This window comes from Trematomus bernacchii, unplaced genomic scaffold, assembly GCF_902827165.1.
Source record: "Trematomus bernacchii unplaced genomic scaffold, fTreBer1.1, whole genome shotgun sequence".
NCBI classification, from domain to species: domain Eukaryota; kingdom Metazoa; phylum Chordata; class Actinopteri; order Perciformes; family Nototheniidae; genus Trematomus; species Trematomus bernacchii.
The window spans coordinates 815,504-833,799 of NW_022987593.1; the positions used below are offsets into that span (position 1 = coordinate 815,504).

The 18,296-nt window shown below is 40.8% G+C and overlaps 1 protein-coding gene and 1 long non-coding RNA gene across 2 annotated transcripts; one reads left to right on the top strand and one right to left on the bottom strand.

Moving 5' to 3' along the window:
• Window positions 1-872: 872 nt before the first annotated feature.
• Window positions 873-6,801, bottom strand: LOC117481911 (tubulin beta-1 chain-like). The gene is made up of 7 exons (XM_034129852.1): window positions 6,694-6,801; window positions 6,379-6,487; window positions 3,811-3,921; window positions 2,353-2,597; window positions 1,936-2,258; window positions 1,243-1,587; window positions 873-1,138 (listed from the first exon to the last, which is right to left on the bottom strand). Exons 1-7 carry the CDS (start codon window positions 6,748-6,750, stop codon window positions 991-993), a joined length of 1,338 nt encoding a protein of 445 aa, XP_033985743.1. The 5' UTR covers window positions 6,751-6,801; the 3' UTR covers window positions 873-990.
• Window positions 6,802-11,302: 4,501 nt separating this feature from the next.
• On the top strand, window positions 11,303-13,734 carry LOC117482169. The gene is made up of 2 exons (XR_004555842.1): window positions 11,303-11,338; window positions 11,978-13,734. It is a non-coding gene; the product is annotated as an uncharacterized LOC117482169 (long non-coding RNA).
• The last annotated feature ends 4,562 nt before the right edge of the window (window positions 13,735-18,296 follow it).

Below are 18,296 nucleotides of genomic sequence, written 5' to 3' on the forward strand. Positions count from 1 at the left end.
TTTTGACTTAGTATCTCACCTTGCCAACGTCTTATTTTGAATTCCTTATTACTTAATATAATTTACTGAGTAATAAGGTCGTATTTATAATGGACATTTGTGGAATGATCTTTTGATGCGTCGTCGGAGGGCTTGAATAATTGCAGCAGCAAATCACTAGCTCAACGTTAGCTAGGGATAGCAGTTGGTATTCAGCAACAGACACCACGATAAAACATTCTGACAGATATAATAACCCAATATCTTCTATCCGGCTCAAGCGCCATTTTGTCTATTGTATTGTACACCTCTTTTAATCCTATGACAGTTGTTCAGTGGGCATGAAGCCAAAATGGCTGACTTCAGAACAAAAATATACTTTCTTACTATTTTTATATCCCATGTCATTATTTTGGGATTGTTCTTATATACATATATTTTTTCAGTGACAGAAATGTGCTTACATACCGTTTAACTCAAGCTAATAAATGAAAGCACTAAATAATTTGGTCATAGTTCAGTTCAGGAACAACACGATGTAGCACCAAATCATAACTCTTTTATTAAAATCTATCTTCACATTTGATGTTATAACATCCCAGTACACGCATTGTAACAGTGAACAGTTCCTTCAAAACAATTAAGCTTCATATCAAAAACAGGATTTGTCAAATTCAGTGCCTTTAACTGGTCACTGTTCTGTTTCATAACAAATGAACCTTGCAACTTGAAAAAAAGAGTGAACAAAAGACACAAGATAAGAACATTGATATCGAAAGCAGGAAAGAAGAACAGAACGTGTAAGAACACAACAGACATTTAAGAACAAGGCGGGACAAGAACTGTTATCATTATGCGACATTCAGAGGAACTACTGTGCCATCCTTTAAAACTGTTGTTTTATTGAATAAATAAGCAAATTGTAAATAATTCTACAATGATGCTTTTGAAGAATGTTGACCACGCCCTAACTAACTGTTGCATATGGGGAGAAAACGTTGGGGTGGGCGTCTAGGCCAGGTCCTCTTCGCCTTCATCCTCAAACTCGCCCTCCTCCTCAGCGGTGGCGTCCTGGTACTGCTGGTACTCAGACACCAGGTCGTTCATGTTGCTCTCAGCCTCTGTGAACTCCATCTCATCCATGCCCTCGCCGGTGTACCTGAAACAAGGAAATATTACTCACTACATATAACTTTCAATCTTTCCTGACATTTATTTGTCCAAACGATTCATCTTGAAATACGTAAACCCTCTATCACTCACCAGTGGAGGAAGGCCTTGCGGCGGAACATGGCGGTGAACTGCTCTGAGATGCGCTTGAACAGCTCCTGAATGGCCGTGCTGTTGCCGATGAAGGTGGCGGCCATCTTGAGGCCACGGGGAGGGATGTCGCAGACGGCAGTCTTCACGTTGTTTGGGATCCATTCTACGAAGTAGCTGCTGTTTTTGTTCTGCACATTCAACATCTGCTCGTCTACTTCCTTCATGGACATGCGGCCTCTGAAGATGGCGGCGACCGTGAGGTAGCGGCCGTGGCGTGGGTCACAGGCTGCCATCATGTTCTTGGAGTCGAACATCTGCTGGGTGAGCTCAGGAACCGTCAGAGCCCTGGGGAGGACACACCATCCGATAAAGATTTATTTCAAAATGCATTTGTTAATGTGTTGTTTTAAGTGAAAAATATATATAATCGTCTTAATCACATTTACATGTATTTGGGGGGGGGGGGTAAAAAAAAAAAAACGTGTGGTGCTGTAATTCATGACAAACTGGTAAGAGCGCAATACATTTAGCTTGTTCCAATTTTTCCCTTTGTTTGCCTTTTCAAGGCGAGGCAATTATTGTTAGAAATCAACAATGGAAGTACGGAAGGATATTGAGGCCAAACCTGCTTTACATTCATTTTATGTTCTCTAGAAAAATTACAATTCTTAATGCTTTTGTATATATATCTACCTGTACTGCTGGCTACCACGGCTGGTCAATGGGGCGAAGCCGGGCATGAAGAAGTGCAGCCTGGGGAAGGGCACCATGTTGACAGCCAGTTTCCTCAAATCAGCATTGAGCTGGCCGGGGAAGCGCAGACAGGTGGTGACACCGCTCATGGTGGCTGAGACGAGGTGGTTGAGGTCTCCGTAGGTGGGGGTGGTGAGCTTCAGTGTGCGGAAGCAGATGTCATACAGCGCCTCATTATCAATGCAGAAGGTCTCATCTGTGTTCTCCACCAGCTGGTGGACGGAGAGGGTGGCGTTGTATGGCTCCACAACTGTGTCTGAAACCTGAGGTCGGGGGAGGGAGAAGGATTTACATTAAGGCAAGAAATAAGACAAGAAACATAGTTAATGTTGTAGTATTTTGGTGTATTATAAGCACCTTGGGGGAAGGCACCACGCTGAAAGTGTTCATGATGCGGTCTGGATACTCCTCTCGGATTTTGCTGATGAGCAGCGTGCCCATGCCCGAGCCGGTTCCTCCACCCAGGGAGTGTGTGAGCTGGAAGCCCTGCAGGCAGTCGCAGCTCTCCGCCTCCTTCCTCACCACATCCATGACCGAGTCCACCAGCTCGGCTCCCTCAGTGTAGTGACCCTTAGCCCAGTTATTACCAGCTCCGCTCTGGCCTGTGTCACATGCAAACACACAACTCTATCAAAGCTGTGACATCAGCACATCCTGGGTCTACATTAAATAGGATTTCATTGGTCAAATGTTAAAGAGTGAAGAGTAGGGATGGGTATCGCGAACCAGTACTAAGTCAGTACCGGTACCTGATTGGACGGTATTGGCATACCGTTAAGCCACTGGACAAATGGTGCTGCTATCGGTATATGAATTACGCTACTTCCTTAGTTTAAACAATTCTGGTTGGTTCGGAACCCTCATCCCGTGTGACGGATCCGGTTTGATTATCACTCTGATTGGCCACTGTGAATGCCACTCGTCATCTCTCCTAACAGCGCTCTTATTATTGTGAGACTCCCGGGGTCAGACGCAACATCTTGCAAGAAACAGCGTCTCAAGGCTTCTTAACATTTAACAACCTATTAATGATGCACTTAACGGTAAGAAACTCAGCTCACAGACGATATTAACCATTTTACCTACACGGAACAGAATTCCAACACCAAGAGTCTAAATCAACACTTAGCAAAACGGGCTAACGGCTGCTTTAGCACATAACTGGCAAAAGCTTCCGGTTTAGGAGGTGCGCACGCAGCGTCTCGTTTTAACTGAATAATGGTCATGTATACATGGATTTATGAACTGCCCCTAATTACCACCCCCCTTCCAGAGACACACTGTCAAACACTCATACCTGCTTGGTATGACATTGAAAAAAAGTTACATTAAATAAATAAAAATGTCAATAAAATGACTGTTGTTTAATCTTCACATCTTGTAATCATGTCTATAATTTTGAGCACCAAATTATTGAAAAGTATCGAAAAATACCGGTATCGATAACTAGTATTGGTATCGATAAAATCCTAACGATACCAATCCCTAGTGAAGAGTGACTGTAGATCAGGGCTGCACAATATGCGGAAAACATACGATGGCATGGCTTTATGTAAAACTAATAAATGTAAGTTAAAAAATTAAGCAGCAATAAAAAAATAATGATAGTTGCAGTAATGCAGTTTTATGTTCAAAGTCTGTGAACTCATTCAAAAATACTTAAATGCAATAATTCAGCCTTTCACAATGTGTATATCGCACAAGACGACAAATTATTTTTTGGAATATATTGTTCAGCCCTAATCCAGTTGCTTAATCACAGTATGGCAACTTCAATAACCCAAGTTAAAACACAAGACATTTTCATATTCTCACCAAAGACAAAGTTGTCTGGTCTAAAGATCTGGCCGAAGGGACCGGACCTCACCGAGTCCATCGTGCCGGGCTCCAAGTCCACCAGCACGGCCCGGGGGACATACTTCCCACCTGGTGATTCAAACACAAGACGACATTATTTATATTAAGCATTTTTTTTTCTTAATAGCTGCATTATAATTATTCAAGCAAAACCATGTTAATCTTTTTTCATCAAAGACTTTGCTTTCTTAAAGTATGACCAAACACAGTAAAAAGCATATTGTACGCTCAATTATATTTTATAATAGTTTGTCTGGCATTAATACAGTCCAGTCTCCTTACAGCACAAGGTTAGCCAGGGGTTAAATTGGGATTGTCTATGGGGGGCTCTGTGTCGAGGTGCGGGCGTGGTCGCACATCACATAATCTGCTACTGTATCAAATGCGCACATTGATGCCACCAAATGAGACAAAAAAGTATTACAAATAGGACCGTCTTTCTAATAGTGACATTAAACTTGAATTAATATACATCTTAAATTATTAATATATACACAAAAATGTGTACGTGCTTTGTATTGGTCGGCGTAGCTTAAAAATATTTGTTCGAAAATCTCAGCATTTACAGTATGCTGTAAATCTCACGATACACAATTTGATCATAACCACATTCGGTGTTATGACTGATCATAACTCAGCTTTAAGCACAGGCATACATATAGCCAGGGGTGCACATAACTGGTACGCAGGTACGCATGCGCGGCACAAATCTGAATTGCGTAACGTCACTTGTGTCACTACGCGCCTTTGCGTACCTCAAAACATCAAAACAAAACACATATTTCGTCTACACGTGTTTCTTGTCAACACTCAATGGAGTAAACTACTAGGCATGTCAAAAAACCCAAAGACATTAAGCAGCTACGTTGCCGTTTCGCTCCCTGCAAAAAATCTTTCTATGACTGATTGAACTGGAGCTGGGTGAGCCGCGCAGGACATAACCGACGGACCTGTGAAGCTTTCCAGGAGGCACAGGCTTAGATCACTGGACGACAGAGTTGGTCGCCGTGTGCACAGACAGGGTTAACGTCGGTATAAACAACAGAATTGTGCCAAAAGTCCGCCAACTGGCTGCGGTGGGAGACTCCCCTGTGCACATTCTGTGCCCCGCGCACACACTGGAGAACTGCGCAAAATCATCTGATCACAACGTTCACGCTCTGTGGTCAAGCTGCTGCAGTTTTATTTACACCAAAGTGGAGTGAAACACACAGCTGCAAACTTACTCAGGGTGTTATGGAAGAGTTTGAAATCAGACAGAGGTGGAAGAAGTACTCAGATCTTGTGTAGGAATACTCAGTTACAGTAAAAGTCCTGCATTCAAAATGTTACTCAAGTAAAATTAGAAAAGTATTATCAAAATATAGTGAAAGTAGCGACAGTAAAAGTATTCATTGTGCAGATTGGTCCATTTCAGAATAATATGATATGTTTTATAATGATTGATCATGAAAGTGTTCTCAAAGCTGGTAAAGGAGCAGCTAGTTTGAATGACTTTGTATACTGCAGGGTAGCTTGTGAATTTACTCCAGGTGGAACTAAAGTCTGATTTAACACTTGATTAGATTTCACATCATTCATCCACATCTGTAAAGTAACTAAAGGTATTAAATACATGTAGTGGAGTAAAAGTAGAAGTACAAAGTAGCATAAAATAGAAATACTCAATTCAACTACAAGTATCTCAAAATTGTACTTGAGTAAATAAGTGTGCTTTGTTACTTCCCACATTTGAAATCAGATATGACTTCAAGTCATGTGATAATTTCTTAGTATTTGATCCTTCAACTTGGCCTAAGGAAATGCAAGGACTTCACAGTTTTGGCAACAAGTTTTGGAGAAAGCAAATCGGAGGCTTAAAAAGAGACAGGGAGGTGCATCTTCATCATCTAGCATGCAAGAAGTGTAAATTGAGGACAGTGAAGGAGACACTGAGGAGGACCACGCTTCGTGTGGGGTGAGTACCAAACGCTGTCTCTTGGTACTCATCTGAGTAACTCACTAAAAAAGTTATGTGCACCCCTGCATATAGCATGGTGTAAGAAACGGGCTCCGTGTTACCAAGACGGGCGGGGTGGTTTGGCGCAGAGCCTTTGCACCACCCGCCCGCAGCGGAGTCTGGGCGGTGCTGCAGCACCAACGCAGAGACACACGTTCACCAAGGCCGATTTTAAAATAAAGTCAACACATATCGACCCTAAATATAGTATAGTTAAGAACGAGAAACGTTTTGACATATCTTTTTCTGATATCTTCTGACAACGGTACGGGGGTGATGACGTCAGAGCATCGCCCTATTTGGGGCTCAGCCTCCGCTCAATTTAACCCCTTGTTACACCTAATATATAATAAATAATACAAAATAACCGAAGTGACTGGATAATATATGTCGACAGAATATTATAATAAGTTAAAGCTGTATTGTTGTTTTGGAAAGTATTATTATCTTGACGTTTTGTTGACTTGTTGCCGTATCCTAGAAACGGCGGCGCTAGCAACATAGCTAGGAGCTAAAGCAAAGCTAACCTGAAGCCTCATTGTAATAGACGTTGATGCGATCCAGCTGCAGGTCGCTGTCCCCCTGGTATGAGCCGGTCGGGTCGATGCCATGTTCTTCGCTTATGACTTCCCAAAACTAGAAGAGAATAAAACACAACAACGGTCAAATTACCTGCAAACTAGCATGACTTAGCTTAACGATTCGAACAGGTTGAACCCGTAGGTAGCTTTCATTAGCATTGCTGCTAAGTAGGCTAATCAACCCGCCCAAACGAACATTAACATCCACGCACTTAATGAATGAGTTAAGAATTCAAATGTAAATCTAAACTACTCTCTTACCTTAGCTCCAATTTGATTTCCACATTGGCCTGCCTGCAGATGCACGATTTCCCTCATTTTGGTTGAATTCAAATGTTCCAACCGACCGATTCAAAGGTTTGAATCTGTACTGATGCAGCTACGCACTAACCAGAGAAGATGGGAGTGCTATCAACCGTTACCCGATTAACAGGATTGGTCCAAATTCATGTCACTCAGCCTCAGCAGACATCTCATTGGTCAAAAAAATCTTAAGGGGGCGGTTTGCATACAATTTGTCCCGCCACTTTCTGGAATAGAGTGTAGATGAGCACTGTAAAACCTCAAATCCTACGTTATAATCCTTGTCCGTTTGTAAAACCTAAATACTGCCCTGTACGCCACATCCCCTGAACTCCGTCGCAAAATATATTTAATTCTGTGTGGTTTCTGTTCAGTACTTGCTTCAGTTCTTAGAAATTGCAAAAAAAATTCAGCAATTGTTTTGTCATTGCTAGCTTGCTACAATATTCACATTTGCCACACGTTATTGTGTTGACTTCTCTTGTTTCTCCAACTAACATTATAACAACTCCTCTATTACACTGACTCATCCTGCCATTTCTTTTTCATTTGGGATTTCATGATGCTTGTGATCTTAGCCTTGCAATATAATATATAATATAATATATATATAATATAATATAATATACTCATACTAATTTGTCTCTTTGTCTCCAACTTTGCATATACCAGATCATTTCCCTCCACCCCAATGTGTGCAGGAATCCAGATGAAATAGGTGACCGCTCCTGCCCTTCAAATTTGTTGAAGTGTTTGTGCTATTTCCGGTACTATGTCTTGTCTTGTTTCTGAAGGCCTATGTTTAATGCTTTCCAATGCACTGCTGGAGTCAGAGCCTATCAATACCTTCCTTGTCTGGACTTCTTCCACTCAATTCAAAGCCAGAAGAATAGCCAAAATATAAGAATCCTTTATTTGCACATTTGTAATTTACTTTATTACAACAACAGACAAATAGTGCAGGTAATGTATGTATGTACTTTACCACACCATCACCATCACTAACAAGGTTTTGTATTATGTTTTCCAATTCTGTAGAATATAATTGGAGGGATGAAACCCTCTTTTATGGTCACACAAGCACACAGTGAAATTTGGCCTCTGCATTTAACCCATCCTAGTAGGAGCAGTGGGCAGCTATTGTACAGCGCCCGGGGAGCAATGGGGAGTGAGGATGTACAGTGCCTTCCCAGATAGCAAAAAGTCATTGAATCAACATTGAGATATTGTCACGCTGAAGATTGTGATCAACATTGATGTCAGACATTGAAAATAACATGGAAAGTGCTCGCTATGATCAGCATTGAAAGAACATTGAATTTTCAATCAATCTCAACAATGAATCAACCTTGATTCAATTACGATATGATCAACATTGAAAGAATGTAGAATTGCAACAACATTGATTCAACTATATTATGCGTTGCATTATACATTGAAACAATGTTATTATCAGATAGCAAAAAGTCTTTGAATCAACATTGAGATATTGTCACGCTGAAGATTTCAATCAACATTGATGTCAGACATTGAAAATGAACTAACAAAAAAAGAGCCATTATTTATTCAGTTGATTATTACGATTTAATTCAATTATATGAACATTTTGAACATTTTTTGTCCACTTTAGCACACAAAACATTCTCTCTTTTAAAGGTCTTATCATATGCTTTTCTGGTTATTACCCATCCCCTTGTGTGTTATGTAGGTTTTTCTGCATGTAAACGGTCTGCAGAGTCACAAACCCTCAAAGTACACCCTGTAGCGAGTAAAACTCTAACACAGAAAAGACCTGTCTATGCTGCCAGGCAATGCAGCGCTGTATGGAAGCTGTCAGCCGACTCGCCCAGCCCAGCTGTGTGTGTGTGTGCTCAGGCTGAGTTCCTCTGTGTCTCGCTGTCTCGCAGACCCCATGCCATCATCATGTTCTGTTTAAAGCAGCTTTGCTAGACGTTGATAACATGCATTCTTCACATGCTGAATATATGGATTTGAAAAAATGCACGTTTTGCAACATAACACAAGTTAAGGACATTTCTTGACATAATAAACATCTAGCAAAGCTGCTTTAAACAGAAAATGATGATGGCCTTTGAACACAGATTCTGAGGATGGTTTCTGCTTCTGCTTTTATCCATCAGGTCAAAATAGGATTCACACACCTGGCATCATTGTGATAAATCAGGCCTCAGCCTCTTCAGCACATCACAATCAAAGAATTTAAGAATAAACAAATATAACAATTACAATCCAGTGCCTCTTGTCAACTGGCAACTCACAATTCCACACATTTCAATTTCACAGGCAAATGGGACTTCATGCTTAAAATGACTGCATGTGCAAGTACATACATTGAAGTTTTACCTGATCACTAACAATGAACTTGAACAGTAGAAATACTGGATATGCCCCTCTTTTGAACTGGCAACTTACACATCCACACATTCTTTGATTCTCTATTTCAGAAGAGAACTTATATGCTTAAAATGAAATGAATGCTGTGAGGTTTTACATGAGCACTAACCACAATGCACTAGAACAGGCGAAACATAGGTTAAAGTCATGTCTGGCTTCCCCATTAACATTCACAGCAAAAGCTTTGTTTTCCGAGACCTTATGCGCTGCGAGCGTCGAGAGCCAAGCTCTTAAAAGATAGTCTGAATGGCTTCAAAGGTATACCTCATCTCCTTTGGAAAATCCATGTTCATTGCATAAAGTAGGCCAAAGAGGTATGCAAAGGCAGTAGAGAGGTCTGGTAGGTCATGCAGTACAATGGTCCCTTCCAACACAACAGCCACGTCTCGCACATTTGGCGATATGGCGGCATCATCATCTTCAATGACGGTGAGGATGGCCACAGACACACCTCTGAGCAATCGTTCTTCATGGTCAGTGTCCTGAGGAAAAGTAAAATATGCATGAATGAGTGCTATGGAAAACTAAACAACAAAATACATATCCACTGATTCTAACTTTAGCACCAATCTACTGAGTCTTACCATTCAGCTTGTGGAAGTTATAATTGCAACTCAACAGCACGGCATCTCTGGGCTCAAAATTAAATCTTACACAAAGTGTATTGTGCATAAAATGATTAGCATAAGCTATGAGGTCATAACATGTTTAAGCTACATTAAGCAATATTAATTGTATTATGTAAGTTTATTTCCTACAGTTAGTATTACTTACCAAACACTCCAGAAGAAACTTGGTTGTGTCATATCGGACAAAAATGGGCAGGCCTCTCAGTGCTGCTGTCTTTCGGTGAGACACAATGTCGGATGTCTAAGGAGTACCCAGTGGAAACACACAAACATATCAATTAGTTTAGTGCCGTAGTGAATTTATACAAAATCTGACGTTCTGAGGAGGATAAAGAACAGGTCAGATCCCAGTAACATGCTTCAGTAAAAGACTGGCAAAATAAAACAAAACAAAAACTGCAATCCTGCGGACAATTCTACAAATTAAAAATACTGTTACAGTTCTCAAATTCCACCAACTAAAAACACCAAGCAATGACTTTTAACAATCCATTTTTACTGAAGCCTTTCCATCAAAGCGTTTTTGCTCCTACAAATGTTAGAGCGATGGCGAGGGGCGTAGTGTTGTTCTGTATTTCAGAGGCCTTGAACACGTGTTTGAATACATATGGACATTTGCAGCGTTCCTCAAGAAGTCTCAAAAACAGTTTGAGATCGCTGGTGTCCGAGTCACTCACATAGGCCCAATTGAAAGCAGTAATCTGTCTTTGGGTCCAAGAGTGACTCCCAAAACGACAGAGACTGATTTGGGTTGTAGTTCAGCTATTCAGTCCACCAACATTCAGATGGGTGCAAAGCATAACATTCCAAAGGGATCTTCTGAGTCTCAAAAACATTTTGAGATCGCTGGTGTTCGAGTCACTCAAATAGGCCCAATTGAAAGCAGTAATCTGTCTTTGGGTCCAAGAGTGACTCCCAAAACGACAGAGACTGATTTGGGTTGTAGTTCAACTATTCAGTCCACACTTGGCTGCACCAACATTCAGATGGGTGCAAAGCGTAAGACTCGTAAGGGATCTTCTGCTTGCAAAAAATTTAAAAAGAGTGATGTTACCGCAGTTAATTCAGACGTTGCTTTTGTCAAAGAAGTAACAAGTGGACGACTGCAGTTTAATCCTCTTAGTCATCAACTTGCACAAGCTCTTTGTGAGCAGTTACATGTGCAGTCAGAAAAAGTAGATGTTGTGTCTACACAAATTGGTTTGATAGGGGCTCCATGTCTCAATGAAAAAATAGAGGGTGACGGAAACTGTTTCTTTAGAGCAGTGAGTCAAGCTGTGTGTGGTACACAAAGCCATCACACAATAATTAGGCATGCAGTGGTTCATCAAATGCAGAGCAATGCTGTGCCTTATGAGCGTATTTTGACCTCCTCCATGTCAGAATACCTCAGCACATCCAAAATGCGTGAGGTTGGCAGTTGGGCAACAGAATTAGAAATTCAAGCAGCAGCAGATGCGTTTGGAGTTAATATATTCACATATTGTGATCCACGCTGGCTAAAATATAGTTGCGAGAACGGGCACACCACAGCCGGGACTCAGGACAGCCCAAATCAGGTTTGTTAAGGTTTTAATAATAGGTGTAGTTGCCAAATAATGATTTACCAAAAACAAAGGAATGTAAATAAATATAAAGTACATGTGATATTTAAATGTACACTGCATTTATGTCCAAATAACCCCAAAATAGACTCAATACAAATTATAATGTTGAAAAAAGTGGAAAAGAATAGAATAATATATTTGTGTGTGGAAAAAAGTAATACAAATATAGTTTTTATGACACACTATACTTTGACTTTTGACTCTATGACTTTTTAAATGACATATTATACTATAACAATGCTCATAAATACAACTATAGCGTATAGTAGTTAAATTCACTTTAAATGGTGAGCTGGTTGATCTAGTTAAACCAAATCTACGAAACATCTGAACTCAAGGTCAAGTGGCCATGGTATGCAAGTCATAAAACACTGTGAGGTGTCTCTGTAAAAAAAGACTGATGATAATGTGTATTAGGAAACTATGCAGGAATCTAAAAAGCAGATCTTAAAGTTATATATATATATATATATATATATATGTAGGTTGTGAGCAGTGGTGGGGGTCAATGAGAGGTATCACTTGCATCGTGTAAAATGACAGAAGCTGTTGACACACATGTTCAAGTTTCCTCTCATCTCTCCTGTGTAGGAAAGCGAGGCGTCCTGAAGCGTCCCTGGTCAGAGGCGGAGCGGGCTGCGGTCGAGGAGCACCTCACCCAGAACATCACGGATCTCCGGGTCCCCGCGAAGGCTGACTGCGAGCGCTGCCTGCAGCAGTGCCCCCTGCTGGTCAGCAACCACCGCGACTGGAGGGCCATCAAGTTCTACTGCCACAATCGCATTCAGCTGCTGAAGAAAAACCAGCGTCGGGAAATCGAGCCCCTGGCCCTCATTGTCTGCTGAGAGGAGAGAGGGTTCGGGGAGGCATCAGAGCAGATTCTCAAATGGTACCCTGCTCCCCAGGAAATGCACTAGTCTTGAGAGGACGGTCCTAAAAGTTTCACTTCTCGTAGCCCGGTTTGGTTCTGACACGGCTTTTTCATTTGACACATGATGGCGTTTTTTTATTTGAGCCACACAAGAACAGAAATCTGAATTCACTTTTTTTGCTGCTCTACTTTAAGGTCTTAAAAAGATGACACTAGAGTCTTCACAATGCTCCTCGTTTGAGGGACTTGTCAAAAGCGGAGCACTGTGACGGGTCCCGTTTGAGACTTGCGTTGGGGGACTTCAGAGACCATGACACTTGCTCGTGATTTGTTGTACATGGACAATTTCTTTATCTCCTTCCAAAACGCATACACTAAAATGAAATGTAATCAAAGGAGGCAGTGGAGCCTCACAGTGTTGCTGAACGTCGTGAAGTAGCATTAGTGTTCCATGCGCTTGGAGACGTTAATAGGACAAATGGCCCGTGCTGGGGCCACATGTTTCTTAATAGTGACTATATAACTAGAGTAGGCAATACTACTGCTAAGACTAACCAGATCTTCTTATACAACTGACTGTAGTTCTGACAATGGTTTTATTATATTTGGACCATCATTTACATGTAAGGTACTTGTGGAGGAATGAGTTGCTGTATTGCAGTTTTTATGAAGTTTAAATTTAAAGTGGAACGCAGAGTTTCATTAGAGAGACAATTAAAAGGCCGCAGAATGTTGTGAAGTTACTTTTGGATACCTAAGATGTTTTGTTCAAATACAAAGTCCAGGAACATGAGGACTGTTTGGAAACCTGTTGCGTTCGACTCATTTTCCCCAGAGGAACAGTTGTTTCCTTTTGTTTTTGTCTTTTTTCTGCCTGTTGCACATTTGTTATTCAAAGCAGTAAAAAAGGTGCTATAGGCCAATAAGCTGGATATCACTTTATATGTAGAGAGGAGATTTCCCATGGTTGTGTTAGAAGTTTATTAATAAGTGGGCATTTATCACAGACGTGATTGTTCTGTCTCCACGTTTATTGCATTGTCTGTGATGTCCTTTCCATCGGTTATAGCTCCACCTGTCCTGTCCCAGCAACACTACACGGTTTGCAGCTCCACCACATTTTTGGTTTATCTTCGGTGTCGCTTAAAATCTGCTTCCCATCGGACTAAAACCTCCATGAAATAGATGACAGATACTTGAAGTTATTTAAACCTTTTGCAGACTTGTTTATGTTCTTTCTTGCTCTAGCCTTGCCAGTTACATTGTACATAACAAATATATTATCATTATGCTAACTGGTTGTTCGTGCTAGACGATGTAGCTTTTTCATTTCTGAGTTATTGCTATATGTAAATAAGCCTGTTTGTAAATAATCCTCAGAGAAACAAAGAAAAAACACAATGTATGACATGCCTTGGTTATTAATGTGTTATGTTTTTTCTTTTTTTATAAGTCTTATAAAAATGTAAAGCTCTAAGTTTTGTGATGTGGTTCTTTTTTTCCATTGCATTTATTCACAGTTCAGTTTGAAATGCTGTAGTGACTTGTATTGAACAAGTGTATAATTAATTTGACTGAAAAGATGCTATTCATGACCAAAAACACATTATGTACAGTTTTTATATCCCACATGCAGTTCACTGTAAAGCCACTTGGTGGAGGTGTTGGTTCATAAACCATGAACAGTTTTAAGAAGAAAAAAACAAAGACGTTCTGAGAATAAAAGTTCCTGGTAAAGTGGTGCATGTTCAGGTTGATAAATAATATTTTCCTATGCTGGATGTGATTCATATAGATCACTGTGAATCATCCATAGATATTCTATCTGAGAAAGCAGCACAATGTTATTCAACTGTATGTTGCTACTTTGTAGAGGACTTTTATCAGACGTCCCAGCTCAGTGTCCTTCGGATGAGATTCAATTGAAATAGATCAAGTAATGTAGGATAAAATACGAGTTTGAATTATTCCCCCACGGTCAAACATACTTGTTACAGCAGCTTAAGAGTATAAAAACCAAAACCAAAGGGAATAACGTTACAAATTAAAAAGGGAAACGATAAAAAAATGAAGCCATGTGCCTATAAACTAATTCCACTCATAAGAAACAAGAGAACAATACAAACAACAGCTATAAACATATGTTCACATTTCTCCTACACAAGTGAGCCATGATGTTTAATTAAAATAAACAGAACACACACACACACACACACACACACACACACACACACACACACACACACACACACACACACACACACACACACACACACACACACCACACACACACACACACACACACACACACACACACACACACACACACACACACACACACACACACACACACATCCTCCAAAGGGAATGTAAGTAGAGCACACACAACTTTAAAGTCTTATCACAGGTTGTCAAACTCACTGGAAGATGAACTGACTGCTGGAAAACTGGAACCACTTTTCTTCAGTCCTGTGTTTTGTGGTCCTATTTGATCATCTCAACAGTCCCCTCCAACAGGGGTCACTGTTCAAATGGACAAAGTTGAAGGGCTGGCGACAAATCTTATCGTAACATATTTGTTTCAAAGCCTATGACTCATACTATGTGGTTAACTTTCAAAGATGATTTCATTGCATGCGCTGAAAATCAATAAATTAAATGTTCCAGGATTGGAAGTGACTTTAAGTCACAGCAATTCAGAGAATATTGGCAATTTCCCTCTCAGTGGAAGTAGACTCTTCAGGCAACAGCAGTGCTTTAAGATAATTCCCCATGTCGACATGGCATCATGTTCACAGTTATTTATACAATTCACACAGATAAAAATGCCATGCTATAGAATACAATTCAGTGGACCAGGTTTTAAAGATGTATCCTCTGGGAATCATGGACGTCTATTTCAGATTTTGACTACCTACCTGATGGATAGTCAAAAAGGTCAAGGGGTCACCAAAGTCAAAATAATGCATTGATTGGGCATCATGGATATGTGCCTTTCATTTCATAACAATCCATCAAATATTTGTAGAGGTATCAAATCAAATCAAATCAAATCAAGTTTATTTATAAAGCACATTTAAAAGCGATTTTTGGTCAAGCCAAAGTGCTGTACATGTAATAAAAACACAGTACTACAATCACAATAAAAGACAATAAATTAGAACAGATATATATAAAAAATTTAAAAAAAACACAGGGAAAAGTCAGGAGTCGTGCTCCGCTCTAACTAGAAAGCCAGAGAGAAGAAGTGTGTTTTTAGTGTAGATTTAAAAACCCCTAGGGTCTGGGCCGACCTCACATGGAGGGGCAGAGTGTTCCAGAGCCTAGGGCCAGCTGCTGCGAAGGCTCGGTGCCCTCAGGTTTTAAGCCTGGTCTTGGGCACTACCAGCAGCAGCTGGTCAGCAGACCTTAAAGCTCTGGCTGGGGTGTAGGGCTGGAGGAGTTCGGCTATATAGGCCGGAGCCAGCCCATTTAGTGCTTTAAAAACAAATAAAAGGATTTTAAAAATCAATTCTGAACCGAACTGGAAGCCAGTGTAGTGAGGCCAGAATTGGGGTGATGTGGTCACGCTTTTTGTGGCCAGTCAGCAAACGTGCAGCTGCGTTTTGGACTAGCTGCAGGCGTTTAATTGAGGCCTGGTCCATACCCACATACAGAGCGTTGCAATAGTCCAGTCTCGAGGTTACAAAGGCGTTAATAACCCTTTCTAGGTCATTAAAAGATACATACGACTTGGTTTTGGCCAATAGTCTTATTTAAAAAAAGCAGGATTTGACTACGGTGCTGACCTGCTTGTCGAATTTAAAAGTGCTAGTGAAGGTCACTCCAAGGTTCATGACCGAGGGGAGGATGTTTTTTTTGAGAGAGCCCAGAATATCAACCGGAGAGGCTGGTGGTTGGGGTCCAAAAAAGATGACCTCAGTCTTGCTCTCGTTGAGGTTGAGAACGTTTTTGCTCAGCCAGGATTTTATCTCTGTTAAGCAGTCCATCAACTGCTGTAGTGAGTGTTTGACATTTGCTTTGAGAGGCAGATAGATCTGTACATCGTCGGCGTAGCAGTGGAAGGGAATATTATGTTTTGTGAGAATTGAACAGTAGAAAAAGGATGGGGCCCAGAATCGAGCCTTGGGGAACCCCACAGGTAAGAGGGGCTTTGGCAGAGGAGAAGGCACCTAGCTGTACCGAGAAGCTACGGTCTGTCAGGTAGGACCTGAACCATGCAAGGGCAGAGCCTGTGATGCCAGCGGACTGTTCAAGCCGTGACAACAGGATGCTATGGTCCACAGTGTCAAAGGCAGCTGTCAGGTCTAACAGCACCAAGACAGCTGGGCTACCTGAGTCGGCAGCTAGGAGCAGATCATTAAAAACTCTTAAAAGGGCTGTTTCAGTGCTGTGCATGGGTTTGAAGCCAGACTGAAACTTTTCATGGATTCCATGCATGGTTAAAAAAGACTGCAGCTGGGCGTAGACTACTCGCTCCAGGGCTTTTGATAAAAAAGGTAGCTGGGAGATGGGCCTAAAATTTGCGAGAATGGAGGGGTCGAGGTATTTCATTGTGAACCGTTTGGCACTGCCCTCCTTGAAGCACTCTGTTAGGGGGTTCACACTATCTAAATGTTTCCATACTCTCAAATAGTCTATGTCACATTCTTGTATTTACGGCGAGTTTACAAAACTCTGATTGTGTGCGCACAAAAAAGACATGATGCAGCATTCTGTAGTTGTTCAAGTCCTTTGTCAATAAATGCCTGTCTCCATTTCAGTTCTCATCTGCTATTGATCCATGTGTCTTGTTCTTGTCTCTGTTGTATTTAGTTTTAATTGCATGATTGCATAATCCAACAAGAGGCTTCTCTTTGCTGAGTCATCAGTGTAATTAGTCCTTAATCAATGTATATGTCAATAAAAATCCTTTCAAGTTGCTGAATTCACAATTCATCCCATGATGAGCAATGAAAAAAAATAAAAAGGTCAATAAAGTTATTTGCTTGGGTTTGTATTTCTTCTGTGCAGCTGTTATATTAACATTTTTGTTGAATGCATGGTGCTGTGGTCTGATGCGCTGCTTTTGCCGCAGTTACCTTCATCGGCATTACATATGGATCTGTGTTTTATCTGATGCCTCTTCCACAGATAAGAATGGGTCAGTCAATAAAAACAGACCAAATGTACAAGTTGCCCTCCACAGTGTCAAAACTTTAGAAACCTCATCTCAATCCAACTGATCTTTAGTGAGATTATCTCTACTGCCCGCTGATGATTACAAAATGATAATGTTTTGCAGCCGTCAGAAAATTGATAAGTAGCTTCAGCCCTTTTGAAAACATCCTGTCAGCACTCAGGGGTACGGTCACCTTTTAAGCCTGGGTACCTCCTCCTCCGTCCTTCTTTCAGGCACAAAGTCAAACAGTATTGCACTCTGATTTAGTTCATTGCTTCATTCTTTATAAGTGAACGTCTCCGTCAGCAATATCCGTGGTCAAGGACAGCCAGGTGTCTTCTTTAACATCTACATGCTACCACTGGCTCAGATAATGAAAAACAACAAAATAAGTTACCATAGCTATGCGGATGACACACACATTTACGTAACAAATTTCACCAGGAGATTATGCTCCAATTCAAAACACTGAGTAAGTGCATTGACAAATCAATGACTGGATGTGTCAGAACTTTCTCCAATTAAACAAAGATAAAACTGAGGTAATGGTTTTTGGAGCCAAGGCAGAACGTATAAAAGTTAGCGCTGAGCTTCAGTCTGCAAATGTTCAAAACAACAGATAGAGCCAGAAATCTAGGTGTAGTCATGGACTCTGACCTGAGTTTCAACAGTCACATTAAAACAGTTACTAAATCAGCCTACTATCACCTAAGAACATATCTAGGATTAAAGGACTAATGTCCAAGCAGGATTTGGAAAAACTTGTCTATGCTTTTATCTTCAGTAGACTGGACTACTGCAATGGTGTCTTTACAGGTCTCACTAAAAAATCTATTAGAAAGCTGCAGCTAATTCAGAACGCTGCTGCTCGAGTCCTC